Source organism: Lynx canadensis, chromosome D1 (assembly GCF_007474595.2).
Source record: "Lynx canadensis isolate LIC74 chromosome D1, mLynCan4.pri.v2, whole genome shotgun sequence".
Taxonomy (NCBI): Eukaryota; Metazoa; Chordata; class Mammalia; order Carnivora; family Felidae; genus Lynx; species Lynx canadensis.
Genome location: NC_044312.2, coordinates 55,094,106 through 55,110,641, shown reverse-complemented (window position 1 = coordinate 55,110,641; position 16,536 = coordinate 55,094,106). Strand labels below are relative to the sequence as shown.

At 37.2% G+C, this 16,536-nt stretch overlaps 1 protein-coding gene across 1 annotated transcript in view; it reads right to left on the bottom strand.

Moving 5' to 3' along the window:
* The window catches only part of GDPD4 (glycerophosphodiester phosphodiesterase domain containing 4), a 147,393-nt gene that overhangs the window by 107,209 nt on the left and 23,648 nt on the right, over nucleotides 1-16,536 (bottom strand). Inside the window, exon 3 of the mRNA XM_030332309.1 lies at nucleotides 16,133-16,236. Within this exon, the coding sequence (XP_030188169.1) occupies nucleotides 16,133-16,236 (104 nt within the window). The remainder of the gene's footprint in view (nucleotides 1-16,132; nucleotides 16,237-16,536) is intronic.

Sequence of the window (16,536 nt, the reverse complement as noted above, 5' to 3'; positions counted from 1 at the left end):
ACGGAGCTTGAAACTCCGCAGCTCAATACTGGCAGAGCTCTGGTGGGAAGAGCTAATCCTCAGGAGCAGTGAAGTCCAAGGGGTCCTCAGGCCACATGGGGAGAGGTAGTTCCCCTGCTGGGAGGACATTTGGTACAGGCTATGTGGCCTCCCCACAGGCAAAGGTCCCAGCGGACCCCAGACAACAGCCACATTTGCTGGTGTTGGAACAAGGATGTTAGGGGTGAAGTCTGGTGCCAGATGGGTGTTGTGATTTACCATAATCCCTGAAACGCTGCTGCTACACGATCACACGAACTTCTGGGGTGGGCTAGCACTCAGCCATAGTCTCTGGACATCTGCAGCACGACAGTCACACAAACATACCAGGGGGCTGGCCAGCACCCAGCCAGTGCTCAGCGAGACCCTCCCCTAGAGGGTCTGAGCAGGTCAAAGCTGCAGGACCCTCAGAAGTGAAGGGTTTGGAAACACAGCCCCATCTTAGATAAAACTCAGAAGGGAGGTGCCAGCTGGCAGGTTGATGGCTTGGTCATGTGCAGCATAGAAGTGGGGAGTGGACGGAAACTCTTGCTGATTGCTGGTCAGCAAGAGTACAGAATTCTGATACTAGAGACTAGGTAGCTGGGTGACACCATTTTCTTTTCTTTTTTTAATGTTCATTTATTTTTGAGAGAGAAAAAGAGAGACAGAGACAGAGCATGAGCGGGGGAGGGGCAGAGAGAGAGGGAGACACAGAATCTGAAGCAGGCTCCAGGCTCTGAGATGGCAGCACAGAGCCCAATGCAGGGCTCAAACCCACGAACTGTGAGATCATAACCTGAGCCAAAGTTGGATGCTTAACCAAATGAGCCACCCAGGCGCCCCTAGGTGATGCCATTTTCACCCCTCCTGCACATGCACATACACGTCTACACATGCCACAACAATCCATGCCAGTAAACTAAGCAGTGACGTCTCGGGGAGAATGGAGCCGCTATACCAAGCCCTGTCCAACTGGGCCAATCATGCTAGATGAACACCACAAAATCTCTCTACCTGCTTAGTTTACAGACTATAAAGTGCTTCATAGTTTGACTTCTAGGGGAAATTGGATGTAATTTCAATTGTATTCATCCTGTTCACTGGTACATCTACTCAATTTTTTTTCTTTTCTCATTCTTGAATACAGAATTTATTTTTATTTTCCATTTCTATAAAAAGGATCTTTCTTTAATTTTTGTACTCTATTTTTTACTTTTTAATAAATTTTTTAAATTCTATTTTACTGTCATCATTTCATTTTATTCTATTTTATTGTATTGATTTTCTTAAATTTCAAACATTTCCATTTCTTTTTCCTTTTCTTTTCTTTTTATTTCTATTCTGTCAAGCTTCTTTCAAAACCAGGCCAAGACACACCTAGGAATTGGCATCCTTTATTTGATTTTTTCTGTTGTTTTTAATTTCTATTTAAAATTTTTTTATTTTATTAATTCTTTTTCTTCCTTCAAAATGACGAAATGGATGAATTCACCCAAAAAAAAGAACAGAAAGGAATGACAGCCAGGGACTTAATCAATACAGGTACAAGCAAGATGTCTGAACCAGAATTTAGAATCATGATAATAAGAATACTAGCTGGGGTTCAAAATAGCATAGAATCCCTTTCTGCAGAGAATAAAGAAGTAAAATCTAGTCAGGACAAAATTAAAAATGCTATAATCGAGCTGCCATCTGGAATAGATGCCCTAGCGGCAAGGATGGATGAAGCAGAGTGGTGAATCATCAATACAGAGGACAAACTTATGGAGAATAATGAAGTAGAAAAAAAGAGGGAAACTGAGGCAAAAGAGAATGATGTAAGAATTAGAGAACTCAGTGACTCATTAAAAAGGAGTAACATCTGAATCATAGGGGGGTCCAGAAGATGAAGAGAGAGGAAAAGGGGTAGGTTTATGTGAGCAAATAATAGTAGAAAAGTTTCCTAACCTGGGAGAAGACACAGAAATCAAAATCCAGGAAGCACAGAGAACTCCCATTAGTTTCAACAAAAACCAACCATCAACAAGGCATATCATAGACAAATTCACAAAACACTCAGGCAAGGAAAGAATCATGAAAGCATCAAGGGAAAAAGAATCCTTAACCTACAAAGGAAGACAGATCAGGTTTGCAGCAGACCTATCTACAGAAACTTGGCAGGCCAGAATGGAGTGGCAGGATATATCCAATGTGCTGAATTGGAAAAATATACAGTCAAGATCTTTATCCAGCAAGGCTGTCATTCAAAATAGGAGAGATAAGAAGTTTTCCAAACAAAAACTAAAGGAGTTCGTGACCACTAAACCAGGCCTGCAAGAAATTTTAGGGGGATTCTCTGAGGGGAGAAAAGATGAAAAAAAAAAAAAAAAGACCAAAAGCAACAAAGACCAGAAAGGACCAGAGAACACCACCAGAAACTCCAACTCTACAGGCAACATAATGTCAATAAATTTATATCTGTCAGTACTCTCTTTAAATGTCAATGGATTAAAGATCAATCAAAAGACATAGGGTAAGAGAATGGATAAGAAAACAAGATCCATCTATATGCTCTTTACAAGGGACCCACTTTAGACCTAAAGACACCTTCAGATTGAAAGTAAGGGGATGGAAAACCATCTATCATGCTAATAGTCACCAAAAGAAAGCTGGAGTAGCCATACTTATATCAAACAATCTAGATTTTAAAATAAAAACTGTAACAAGAGATGAAGACGGGCATTATATCATAATTAAGGGATCTAGCCACCAAGAAGATCTAACAGTTATAAACATTTATGCTCCAAATGTGATGACACCCAAATATATAAATCAATTAATCACAAACATACAGAAGCTCACTTCAACACCCCACTTACAGCAATGGACAGATCATCTAAACAGAAAATCAACAAGGAAACAATGGCTTTGAATGACACACTAGACCGGATGGACTTGACAGATGTATTCAGAACATTTCATCCTAAAGCAGCGAATATACATTCTTCTCCAGTACACATGGAACGTTCTCCAGAATACACCACATATTGGGACACAAATCAGCCCTCAACAAGTACAAAAAGAGTGAGATCATACCATGCATATTTTCAGACCACAGCACTATGAAACTTGATATCAACCACAAGAAACAATTTGGAAAGATAACAAATACTTCAAGACTACAGAATGAATCCTACTAAAGAATGAATGTGCCAACCAAGACGTTAAAGAGGAAATTTAAAAGTACATGGAAGCCAATGAAAATGATAAAACCACAGCCCAAAACCTCTGGGACACAGCAAAGGCAGTCATTAAGAGGGAAGTATATAGCAATCCAGGCCTTCCTAAAGAAGGAAGAAAGATCTCAGATACACAACTTAACCTTACACCTTGCAGAGCTGGGAAAAGAACAGCAAATAAAACCCAAAACAAGCAGAGGATGGGAAATAATAAAGATTAGGGCAGAAATCAATGCTATCAAAACCAAAAAAAAAAAAACCCCAAAAAACAAAAAAACCCAGAACAGATCAATGAAACCAGGAGCTGGTTCTTTGAAAAAATTAACAAAATTGATAAACACCTGGCCAGTTTGCTCAAAAAGGAAAAGGAAAGGACCCAAATAAAATCAAGAATGAAAGAGGAGAGATCACAACCAACACAGCAGAAACACAAACAATAAGAGAATGAGCAATTATATGCCAATAAAATGGGCAATCTGGAAGAAATGGACAAATTCCTAGAAACATATAAACTACCAAAACTGAAATAGGAGCAAATAGAAAATCTGAACAGACCCACAACTAGTAAAGAAATCAAATTAGTAATCAAAAAACTGCCAAAAAATGAGTACAGAGCCGGATGGCTTTTCAGGGGAATTCTACAAAACATTTAAAGAATTGTTAACGCCTGTTCTTTTGAAGCTGTTCCAAAAAATAGAAATGGAAGGAAAACTTCCAAATTCATTGTATGAAGCCAGCATTACCTTGATTCCAAAACCAAAGACCCCACTAAAAAAGGAGAACTACAGACCAATTTCCCTGATGAACATGGATGCAAAAGTCCTCAACAAGATACTAGCTGACCAGATCCAAAAATACATTAAAAGAACTATTCACCATTACCAAGTGGGATTTATACCTGGGATGCAGGGCTGGTTCAATATCCGCAAAATAATTAACATGATTCATCACATCAATAAAAGAAAGGACAAGAACCAAATGATCTTCTCCACAGATGCAGAGAAAGCATCTGACAAAATATAGCATCCTTTCTTGATAAAAGCCTTTAAGAATGTAGGGATAGCAGGATCATACCTCAAGACCATAAAAGCCATGTATGAAAGACCCATCACTAATATCATCCTCAATGGGGAAAAACTGAAGAGCTTTACCCCTAAGATAAGGAACATGACAGGGATGTCCACTCTCGCCACTGTTCTTCAACATAGTATTGGAAGTTTAGCCTCAGAAATCAGACAACACAAAGAAATAAAAGGCATTCAAATCAGCAAGGAGGAAGTCAAAGTTTCACTCTTCACAGACAACATGATACTCTATATGGAAAACCCAAAAGATTCTACCAAAAAATTGCTACAACTGATCCATGAATTCAGCAAAGTTATAGGATTTAAAATCAATGCACAGTAGCCGCTCTGGAAAAGTGTGGAGGTTCCTCAAAAAATTAAAAATAGAACTACCCTATGACCCAGCAATAAAACTACTAGGAATTTACCCAAGGGATACAGGAGTGCTGATGCATAGCGGCACATATACCCCAATGTTTATAGCAGTGCTTTCAACAATAGCCAAATTATGGAAACAGCCTAAATGTGCATCAACTGATGAATGGATAAAGAAAATGTGGTTTATATACACAATGGAATACTACTTGGCATTGAGAAAGAATGAAATCTGGCCATTTGCAGCAACATGGATATTCACTGGAGTGAAATAAGTCAGTCAGAGAAGGACAGATATCATATGTTTTCACTCATATGTGGATCTTGAGGAACTTAACAGAAGACCATGGGGGAGGGTAAGGGGAAAAAATAGTTACAAACAGAGAGGGAAGGAGGCAAACCATAAGCAACTTAAATACAAAGAACAAACTGAGGGTTGATGGGGAGTGGAGGAGAGGGGAAAATGGGTGATGGGCATTGAGGAGGGCACTTGGGATGAGCCCTGGGTGTTATATGTAAGCCAATTTGACAATAAAGTATATTCAAAAAATAAAATCAATGCACAGAAATCAGTTGCATTCCTATATACCAACAATGAAGCAACAGAAAGAGAAATCAAGGAATCTATCCCATTTACAATTGCAACAAAAACCGTAAGATACCTAGGAATAAACCACAGAGGTGAAAAATCTATACACTGAAAACTATAGAAAGCTTATGAAAGAAATTGAAGAAGACACAAAAAAATGGAAAAAGATTCCATGCTCCTGGATAGGAAGAACAAATATTGTTAAAATGTCGATACTACACAAAGCAATCTACATATTCAATGCAATCCCTATCAAAATAACACCAGCATTCTTCAAAGAGCTAGAACAAACAATCCTAAAACGTGTATGGAATCATACACCAAAAGACCATACCAAAAGACCCCGAATAGCCAAAGCAATCCTGAAAAAGAAAACCAACCAAAGCTGGAGGCATCATAATCCTGAGCTTCAAGCTGTATTACAAAGCTGTAATCATCAAGACAGTATGGTACTGACACAAAAACAGACACTCAGATCAATGGAACAGAATAGAGAACCCAAAAGTGGACCCACAAGCGTATGACCAACTAATCTTTGACAAAGCAGGAAATAATATCCAATGGAATAAAAGTCTCTTCAGCAAGTGGTGCTGGAAAAACTGGACAGCGACATGCAGAAGAATGAACCTGGACCACTTTCTTATACCACACACAAAAATAAATTCAAAATGGATGAAAGACCTAAATGTAAGACAGGAAGCCATCAAAATCTTCGAGGAGAAAGCAGGAAAAACCTCTTTGACCTTGGCCTCAGCAACTTCTTACTCAACATGTCTCTGGAGGCAAGGGAAACAAAAGCAAAAATGAACTGTTGGGACCTCATCAAAATAAAAAGATTCTGCACAGCAAGGGAAATAATCAGCAAAACTAAAAGGCAACCAACAGAACGGGAGAAGATATTTGCAAATGACACATCAGATAAAGGGTTAGTATCCAAAATCTATAAAGAACGTATCAAACTCAACACCCAAAATACAAATAATCCAGTGAAGAAATGGGCAAAAGACATGCATAGACACATCTCCAAAGAAGACATCCAGATGGTTAACAGACACATGAAAAAATGCTCAACATCACTCATCATCAGGGAAATACAAATCAAAACCACAATGAGATACCACCTCACACCTGTCAGAATGAATAACATTAACAACTCAGGCAACAACAGATGTTGGCGAGGATGCAGATAAAGAGGATCTCTTTTGCACTGTTGGTGGAAATGCAAACTGGTGCAGCCACTCTGGAAAACAGTATGGAGGTTCCTCAAAAAATTAAAAACAGAACTACCCTACAACCCAGCAATTGCACTACTAGGTAATTATTCAAGGGATATAGGTGTGCTGTTTCAAAGGGGTACATGCACCCCAATGTTTATAGCAGTGCTATGGATAATAGCTAAAGTATGGAAAGAGCCCAAATGTCCATCAATGGATGAATGGATAAAGAAGATGTGGCATATGCATACACACACACACACACACACACACACACACACACACACACACCATGGAGTATTGCTTGGGAATCAAAAGGAATGAAATCTTGCCATTTGCAACTACATGGATGGAACTAGAGGGCATTATGCCAAGTGAAATTAGTCAGAGAAAGACAAATATCATATGACTTCACTCATATGTGGAATTTAAGATACAAAACAGATGAACATAAGGGAAGGGATGCAAAAATAATATAAAAACAAGGAGGGAGACAATATATAAGAGAATTAAATACAGAGAACAAACTGAGGGTTGCTGGAGGTGTTGTGGGTGGGGGTGGGCTAAATGGGCAAGGGGCACTAGGAAGGACACTTGTTGGGATAAGCACTGGGTGTTATACCTAGGGATGAATCATTGGAATCTACTCCTGAAATCATTATAGCACTATATGCTAACAAACTTGGATGTAAATAAATAAATAAATGGACCTGAACCAATTGCCATCTGTTACCTATCATCCAAAAAAGAAAGCCTTATTCTGACTAGTGAATCACAGTGGTGTTTTTACAGCTCCAGAAATTCATGTCAGTTCAGTGTCAGTGTCCATTAATTCCCCGAAAGTACAACCCCAATGCACAACCACCTTGGTAAATGGCCAGAGATTCTTTGGGGGAAAAACTAGGAAGAAGACTGACAGAAGGAAGAAATACTTTTGGTCATGTAGCAAGGTCCTTCTGCAAGGCCTTCTCTTCATTCAAGGGCCAGTTTATTTGGTAAATGAATAAAACTGAGAGCAGGCAAACAACAGAAAAGATGAACAAAGCTAAAAGTTGAATCTCTGAAAAGGTAAAATCAACAAACCTTTAGCAAGACTAACCAAGGAAGAAAGCGAGGACCCAAATAAATAAAATTATAATGGAAAGGGAGACATTCCAATCAATACCACAGAAATGAAAATGATTGTAAGAGAATGCTACGAACAACTATATGTCAACAAACTAGACAGCCTAGAAGAAATGGATAAATTCCTAGAAACATACAATCTACCAAAATGAATCATGAAGAAATAGAAAATCTGAACAGATCAATATTGAATGAGGAGACTGAATTAGTAATAAAAAACCTTCCAACAAAGAAAATCTTGGGACCAAGACTGCTTCCCTAGTGAATTTTACCAAATATTTAAAGAATTAATACTGATCCTTCTCAAACTCTTCCCAAAACTGAAGAGGGAAAACACTCCCAAACTCATTTTACAAAGCCAGAATTACCCTGATATCAAAGCCAGATAAGGGCACTACAAGAAAAGAAAACTACAGGCTGATATCCCTGATGAATATAGATGCAAAAATTCATAACAAAATATTAGCAAGCCATGGGTCGCCTGGGTGGCTCAGTCGGTTGAGCCTCTGACATCAGCTCAGGTCGTGATCTCACAGTTCGTGGGTTTGAGCCCCATGTCGAACAGCTCAGAACCTGGAACCTGCTTCAGATTTCGTGTCTCCCTCTCTCTCTGCCCCTTCCTCACTTGTGCTCTTTCTCTCTAAAATAAACATTAAAATTTAAAAAAAATTTAAACAAAATATTAGCAAGCCAAATTCAATAGCACATTAAAAAGATCATATACCATGATCAAGTGAGATTCATCCCAGTGATGCAAGGATGGTTCAACATACACAAATCAATAAATGTGATACATTACATTAATAGGATGAAAGACAAAAATCATATGATCATCTCTATAGATGAAAAAAAGAGCACTTAACAAAATTCAACACCTACTCATGATAAAAATTCTCATGATAAAAATTCTCAGTGGGAAAACGGAGAAACAAACTCTTAACTATAGAAAATAAACCGATGGTTACCAGGGAGGAGGGGGAGGGGAATGGATTAAATAGGTGGTAGGGATTAAGGAGGGTACTTGTGATGAGCACCATTGTATGGAAGTATTAAATCACTAAATTCTACACCTGAAACTAAATTTACACTGTATGCTAACTGGAATTTAAAACTTGAAAAGAAAAAAAAACTCTCAACAAATAAAATATAGGAAGAATATACTTCCATATAATAAAGGACACATATGACAAGCCCATAGTGAGTATCTCACTCAACTGTGAAAGGCTGAAAGCTTTTCCTCGAAGATCAAGAACAAGACAAGAGTGCACACTCTCACTACTCCTATTCAACATAGTACTGGAAGTCCTAGCCAGAGCAATCAGGCAAGAAAAGAAATAAAAGGCATCAGAATCAGAAAGGAAGAAGTACGACTGTGTCTACTTGCAGATTACATAATTTTATATACAGAAAATCCTAGACTCCACCAAAAAACAGTTAAATATAATTAACAAATTAAATACAAAATCACCACACAAAAATTAATGGCATTACTGTACACTAATAATGAATTATCTGAAAAAGAAGTAAGGAAAAAATCCTATTTACATTAGTATCAACAATAAAATACTTAGGAATAAATTTAACCAAGGAGGTGAAGGTCTATGTACTGAAAAAGATAAGACACTGAGGAAAGAAAGTGAAGACACAAATAAATGGAAAGATATCTCATGTTCATGACTGGAAGAATGTTATTAAAATTTCCATATTACCCAAAGTCATCTACAGATTGTTCAATCCCTATCAAAATTTCAAAGGCATTTTTCATAGAAAACAATCCTAAAATTTTTAAGGAACCACAAAAGACCTTCAATAGCCAGAGCAATCTGGAGAAAGAACAAAGCTGGAGGCATGACACTCCTTGATTTCAAACTGTATTACAAAGCCACAGTAATCAAAACAGTATGGTTTTGGCATTAAAAAAATAGACACATAGATCAGTGGAACAGAATAAAGAGCCCAGAAATAAAACCATGTAATAAGGTCAATTAATTTATGGCAAAGAAGCCAAAAACCAAGAATGTACAATGGGAAAAGAGCAGTCTCTTCAATGAGCAGTGTTGGGAAAACTGGACAGCCACATGGCAAAGAATAAAACTGGACCACTCTGCTATACCATACACAAAGATCAACTCAAATGGATTATTAAAGATTTTAATATAAAACTTGAAATCATAAAACTCCTAGAATAAAACATAAGCAGTAAGCTCCTTGACATCCATCTCAGTGATGATTTTTTGGATTTGACACCAAAAACAAAGGCAACAAAACAAGCAAGTGGGACTACATCAAACGAAAAAGCTTCTGCCCAGCAAAGGAAGCCATTCTCCAGATTTCACTTTCATCAAAATAAAAAGGCAACCTATTGAAAGGGAGAATATATTTGCAAAACATATACCTGATTAAGGAGTTAATATCCAGTACACACAAAGAACTCATACAATTCAAAAGCAAATAAATAATCCAATTATAAATGGGCAGAGGATCTAAACAGACATTTTTCCAAAGAGGACATACAAATCAGCAGGTCCATAGAAGTTATAGGTCCATAGAAGTTATAGCAAAGGGAATACAGTCAATGGTATTGTAATAGCATCGTATGGTGACAGATGGTAGCTATACTTGCAGTGAGCACATCATACAGAATTGTCAAGTCACTATATTGTACACTTGAAACTAATGTGTGTCAACTATACATCGATAAAACAAACCAAAAAAAAAAAAAAACCCAGTGGATAGAACAAAAGAGGAATGTGGGACAAGATGGAGGGAAATATGTTAATATGAATGTAGGGGCTATTAATGCAAAATTGTATATAGGCATGGAAGAGGATTGGTCCAGTTCACATCCCACTGTGCTCCAATCCTGGTTCCATTCTTGTGAAGAATAAGCTCATCCAGAGATGAACATCTCATATACGATGAATATGTTAAAGAAATGCTTGAGTTGTTTAGGATAGAGAAGAGAATATTTAGGGGAATGATGGCTGTCTTCAGTTGTCCTTCACTGTATGAGGTGCTAGATGGCAGAACCAAGACCAGTGAGTAAAAGTCACAGGGAAGGCAGGTTTCAGCTTATTATAATAAAGAGCTCTTAAAAACTTAGAGCTCTATAAATAGGGAAAGACTGAAACATAAAACTGTACGTGCCCACCACTTGAAGTTTTAATCAGAAATTAGAAGACCACCTGGAAAGACTATTTAAAAATATGTTTACCATGTAGAGAACTGGAACAGTTAGCCCCAAGGTCCCTTCTGACTCTGTGAGTCTACATCTTTAAATGGGATTCTGCTGAAACTACTAGATACTAACCCCCCACACATACCCCTCCTTTTATGGGTAAGTAGGCTCCACCTACTCTCTGTGTACACTACTAATGAAACTTTTTCCCTAAGAGAAAGATTAGAAGTCTACTACAATACTTTTTCTTTATTATTTTACAGTTTATGAACAGTATTTACATGAGATTCTCCCATTTGCCCCTCAAAACAGTCTCACGAAATGGGTACAGCCAGAGTTTGCTTGCTCTCTCTCTCTCTCTCTCTCTCTCTCACACACACACACGCACACACACACACGCACGCACATGTGCACACATAGAAGCACATATGTGCACATGCACAAAGAATGAATACACACAAATTCATACACAGACCCATGCTAAAATACATGCATGAGGTAAATTTCAACCTTTATTGTGATCATAACTGATGCTTATCAAATGTAATTGGTTATTTTAAAAGTCAATCCAAATGAAATCTGAATAAGCTCCATCTGATTGTCAATTTTCTGGTTTTAATATTATATAATAGTTTTGCAAGATGTTAATATAGGGTGAAGCTACGTAAATGTTGCATGGGACCTCCTTGTATTTTCTTTTCAACTTCCTGTGAATCTATAATCATTTTCTAATAATTTTCCAAATAAAGTCCAAAAAATCAAACTAAAATATGATATCACACTGGTACTCATGAGAGAGAGAGCAGGTAGGGAAGAGGAAGGCATGAGTGCTGATACATAGGCACATGTACCCCAATGTTTATGGCAGCACTTTCAACAACAGCCAAGTTATGGAAACAGCCTAAATGTCCATCAACTGATGAATGGATAAAGAAGATGTGGTTTATATATACAATGGAATACTACTTGGCAATGAGAAAGAATGAAATCTGGCCATTTGCAGCAACATGGATGGAACTGGAGAGTATTATGCTAAGTGAAATAAGTCAGTCAGAGAAAGACAGACATCATATGTTTTCACTCATATGCGGATCTTGAGAAACTTAACAGAAGACCATGGGGGAGGGGAAGTTACAGGAAAAAAAAGTTACAGAGAGGGAGGGAGGCAAACCATAAGAGACTGTTGGATAATGAAAACAAACTGAGGGTTGATGGAGGGTGGGGGAGAGGGAAAAGTGGGTGATGGGCACTGAGGAGGACACTTGTTGGGATGAGCACTGGGTGTTAAATTATATTTTTTAAAAAAAGAGGAAGGCAGAAGACAGAAAGATAAACTAAAAGCACAAGAACTTTAAAAATAAGTCATAGTGAAAACGGGCCTAAAAGATTTTAAAAATAAACAAGTGGGACTACATCAAACTAAAAAGCTTCTGCACAGCAAAGGAAACCATCAACAAAATGAAAAGGCAACCTACCAAAAGAAAGAAAATATTTCCAAATCATACATCTGATTAAGCAGTTAATACCCGAAATATTTAAAGAACTCCTACAACTCAAGAGCAAATAAACAACCCAGTTTAAAAATGGGCAGAGGATCTGAACAGACATTTTTCCAAAGAAGACATTCAGGCCAAAACTACACCACTAATCATCAGGGAAATGCAAATCAAAACCACAATGAGCTATCACTTGACAACTGTTAGAATGGCTCTTACCAAGAAGCCAAGAAATAACAAATGTTAGTGAGGATGTGGAGAAAGGGGAACCTTTGTGCACTGTTGGTATGAATGTAAACTGGTGCAGCCACTATAGAAAACAGTATGGAGGTTCCTTAAAAAATTTTAAATGAAACTAACCATATGACCTACCAATTCCACTTTGGGGTATTTATCCAAAGAAAATAAAAACACTAAGTCAAGAAGATATATGCACCCCCACGTGCAATGCAGCATTATTCATAATAGCCAAAATTGAAAACAACCTAAGTGTCCATCAATGTATTAATAAAGAAAAATGTGGTATATATATATACAATGGAGTATTATTCACCCATTAAAAAAGAATAAAATCTTGCTACTTGCAACAACATGGATAGACCTTGAGGGTATTTATGCTAAGTGAAGTAAGTCACAGAAAGATGAATACTATATGGTCTCATTTATACATGTAATCTACAAAACAAAACAAAAACAAAACAAAAAACAAAAACCAGCCTCATAGATACAGAGAACAGATTGGTGGCTGCCAGAGGCAGAGCATGGTAGGTAGGCAAAATGGGTGAAGGGAGTCAAGAGGTACAAATTCCAGTTATAAAATAAATGAGTCATGGGGATACACAGCATGGTAACTATAGTTAATAATACTGTATTGTACATTTGACAATTGCTAAGAGAGTAAATCTTAAAAGTTCTCATCATAAGAAAAAAATATTTGCAACTATGACAGATGTTAACTAGACTTATGTGGTGATCATTTTGCAAGATATACAAATATGAAATAACTGTACATCTAAAACTAATATAATGTTGAGTATCAATTATACCTCAAAAAAAAGTGTTGGTGAGGATGTAGAGAAAGGAGAACCTTGTGTACTGTTGGTGGGGATATAAATTGGTACAGTTAACTGTGGAAAACAGTATGAAGGTTCCTCAAAAAATTAAGAATAGAGAGCCACCTGGGTGGCTCAGTCAGTTAAGTGTCTGACTTTGGCTCCGGTCATGATCTCACAGTTCTCAAGTTCAAGCCCCACACTGGGCTCTGTGCTAACAGCTGAGAGCCTGGAGCCTGCTTCAGATTCTGTCTCCCTCTCTCTCTTCCCTTCCCCCACTTGCGCTCTGTCTCTCTCTCTCTCTCTCTCTCAAAAATAAATTTAAAAACACATTAAAATTTTTTTAAAAATTAAGAATAGAGCTACCATATGATCCAGTGATTCCACTCCTGGGTATTTATCCAAAAGAAATGAAAACAGTAACTTGAAAAGATATATAACCCCCATATTCATTGCAGCGTTATTTACAATAGCCAAGACATGGAAACAATCTAAGTGTCTACTGGTGGATGAATGGAGAAAGAATATGTGGTGGGTGGGTGGGTGGGTGGGTGTGTGTGTGTGTGGACAGACAGACAGACAGACAGATAGATATTATTTAGCCATAAAAAAAGAGGAAATCTTGTCATTGTGACAACCTGGATGGTCCTTGAGGGCATTATGCTAAGTGAATAAGTCAGACAGAGAAAGACAAATACCATGTTTTCATTTATATGAAATCTTAACAACAACAACAACAAAAAAATCCTAAACTAAATGTACAGATACAGAAAACAGATTGGTGATTTCCAGAGACAGGGGGTGAGGGTGAAGGTGGACAAAAAGGTGCAAACTTCCAGTTATATATATAAAGTCTTGATGTAATGTACAGCATAGTGACTGTAATTAATGATACTATATTATATATTTGAAAGTCATTAAGAGACTATATCTTAAATGTTTCCATTACAAAAAATTTTTTTAATTTAAGCTAGTTTAAATTTAAACTAGAATTTTTAACGATGGGTTAAACGATGTATGTTAACTAAATTTAATATGGTGGTCATTTTGCATATATACAAATATCAAACCATAATATTGTACATCTGAAACTAATAAAATGTTATATGTCAATTATATCTCATTAAAATTTTTTTTTAACTGGGGAAAACTTTCTAAATACAAGAAATGAAACATTTTTGTATTCCAAGTGCTTTTTAATAACTTAGAACTGATCCATAAATAAAGACAGCATGTAAACTGATAAGAAAACTCACTAAAGATCCCACAAGATAATAGGCAAGGAAAGAAAACTAAAAAGAATATAAATTAAACTAGTTTTAACACTTAATCAATGATTAAATTAAAACAAAAATTCTATATAGAAAATTAATAAAAATTATTCAAAATAAGAATAGCTAGTGCTGTCAATGGCAGGTTAAAATAGAAACTCTCATATACTTCTGTTGTGAATAACAATCACTACCACCTTTTCAGAAAGTACTTCAGCAATAGGCATAATGAATTTTACAAGTGTCTATTCTTCTTGACTTAGTAATGCTGCTTGTGGGACTCTATTCTAAGATCTAAGTCAGAATACAAAGCTTTCTCTACACTCTTATTTTATAAAAAACAAGAAAATTGGAAACACTCCTAACGCACAACAATAAAAAGTGGTTAAGTATATTATAGCATCTTCATGTCATGAAATATTTTAAAATCATCTTAAATGATATTCTGTTTTTGGGGCACATGGGTGGCTCAGTCGGTTGAGCTTCCGACTTCGGCTCAGGTCATGATCTCACGGTCAGTGAATTCAAGCCCCGTGTCGGGCTCTGTGCTGACAGCTCGGAGCCTGGAGCCTGTTTCAGATTCTGTGTCTCCCTCTCTCTCTGCCCCTCCCCCGCTCATACTCTGTCTCTCTCTCTCTGTCTCAAAAATAAATTAACATTAGAAAAAAAATTTTAATTTTCAGTTTTTAATAATTAGTCAAAATATAATTGTAAGTGAAAAGGCAAAACAAAATTATATATACGTATGGTATGAGCGCAATAATATAAAAATAAGCGTAGAAAAAAAGGCTGGAAAATATACCAAGAAGTGACTGTCACTCAAGAATAAGACTAAACCAATTTTTATATTTTCTAATTTTCTGCGTTTTAAACAAACCATATTTTACTTCTACAAAGGTAAAACTAAACAGTATTCCATTTTTAAAAAAAGCCTCATATCCAAACATATACCCCTTTCTCCCCGAAATACCAAATAATGGGTAAGATTTGCAACCATCAAGCCAGAGAAACTGGAAGAGCTGGGAGGAGTCCAGGATGAAGAGTTTGGCCATGAAAGGGTACCGAGAAGGACCTGCTACTGTGTTCAGAGTTCTAGGAAGCTCCCTAAGGGCAGAAGGAAGAGGCAGAGGCCAGAGGTAAGGCAGAGACATGAGGGTTGGTGAACAGAGATCATGAAGACCAACTAGTGTAGGCATCAACAACCCAGACAAAAGACTGAGGAACAAGGTGTCAGGGAATCATCTGAATAAATACTGGGGATACTGGAAAAACAGAAAAAGCTTCCCACTGAGCCAGATTTGGTCTAAATATGAGAGTGAGCCCAGGTGGAAGGTAAACATAGTAAGTGAGAGTGCTGAGCGTTCTTCCTCCATCCCAACAGTAGGCATCTTATCCACCTGCTGTGCAAAGCCCAATTTTGTCCACCCTCTGTCTTATGCCACCAGATCTTTTCAGCCTGAGATTCAATCCTGGTGGCCAGCAAACCAAAGAGCCTCTATCCAAATGAAAATACAAAACATGAAACTCACCAGTCAAAGCCAAAGTATTCATTTGACGTTTCTATCCACACGAACAGCAAAACCACAGACAAGAGAAATGAAATAATCAGAAATGGGAAAAATATCTTCTCTTTCTGGGAAGATAAAGAAAGAAGTATAAATTAGATCCATTTATCCATGTCACCTCACCAATATCTGTATATACTTGTCAAAGGTCTGTATAGTTGCAGCTCATTACCCTCTGGAGGCTGGAGTGACCACTGTATTCTCTTTACCCCTGTGGAATTTTATATAAGCCTATTTCTAACATTTATTAGTTAACTGCAATTACATGCTTATATGTTTGTATTTGGTGAGACAGTTTCTTCTTTGAGGGAAAGGAACTTCTGTTACACACCTCTACCCTGCCAATATCTAGCATAGTTCCTTAAATG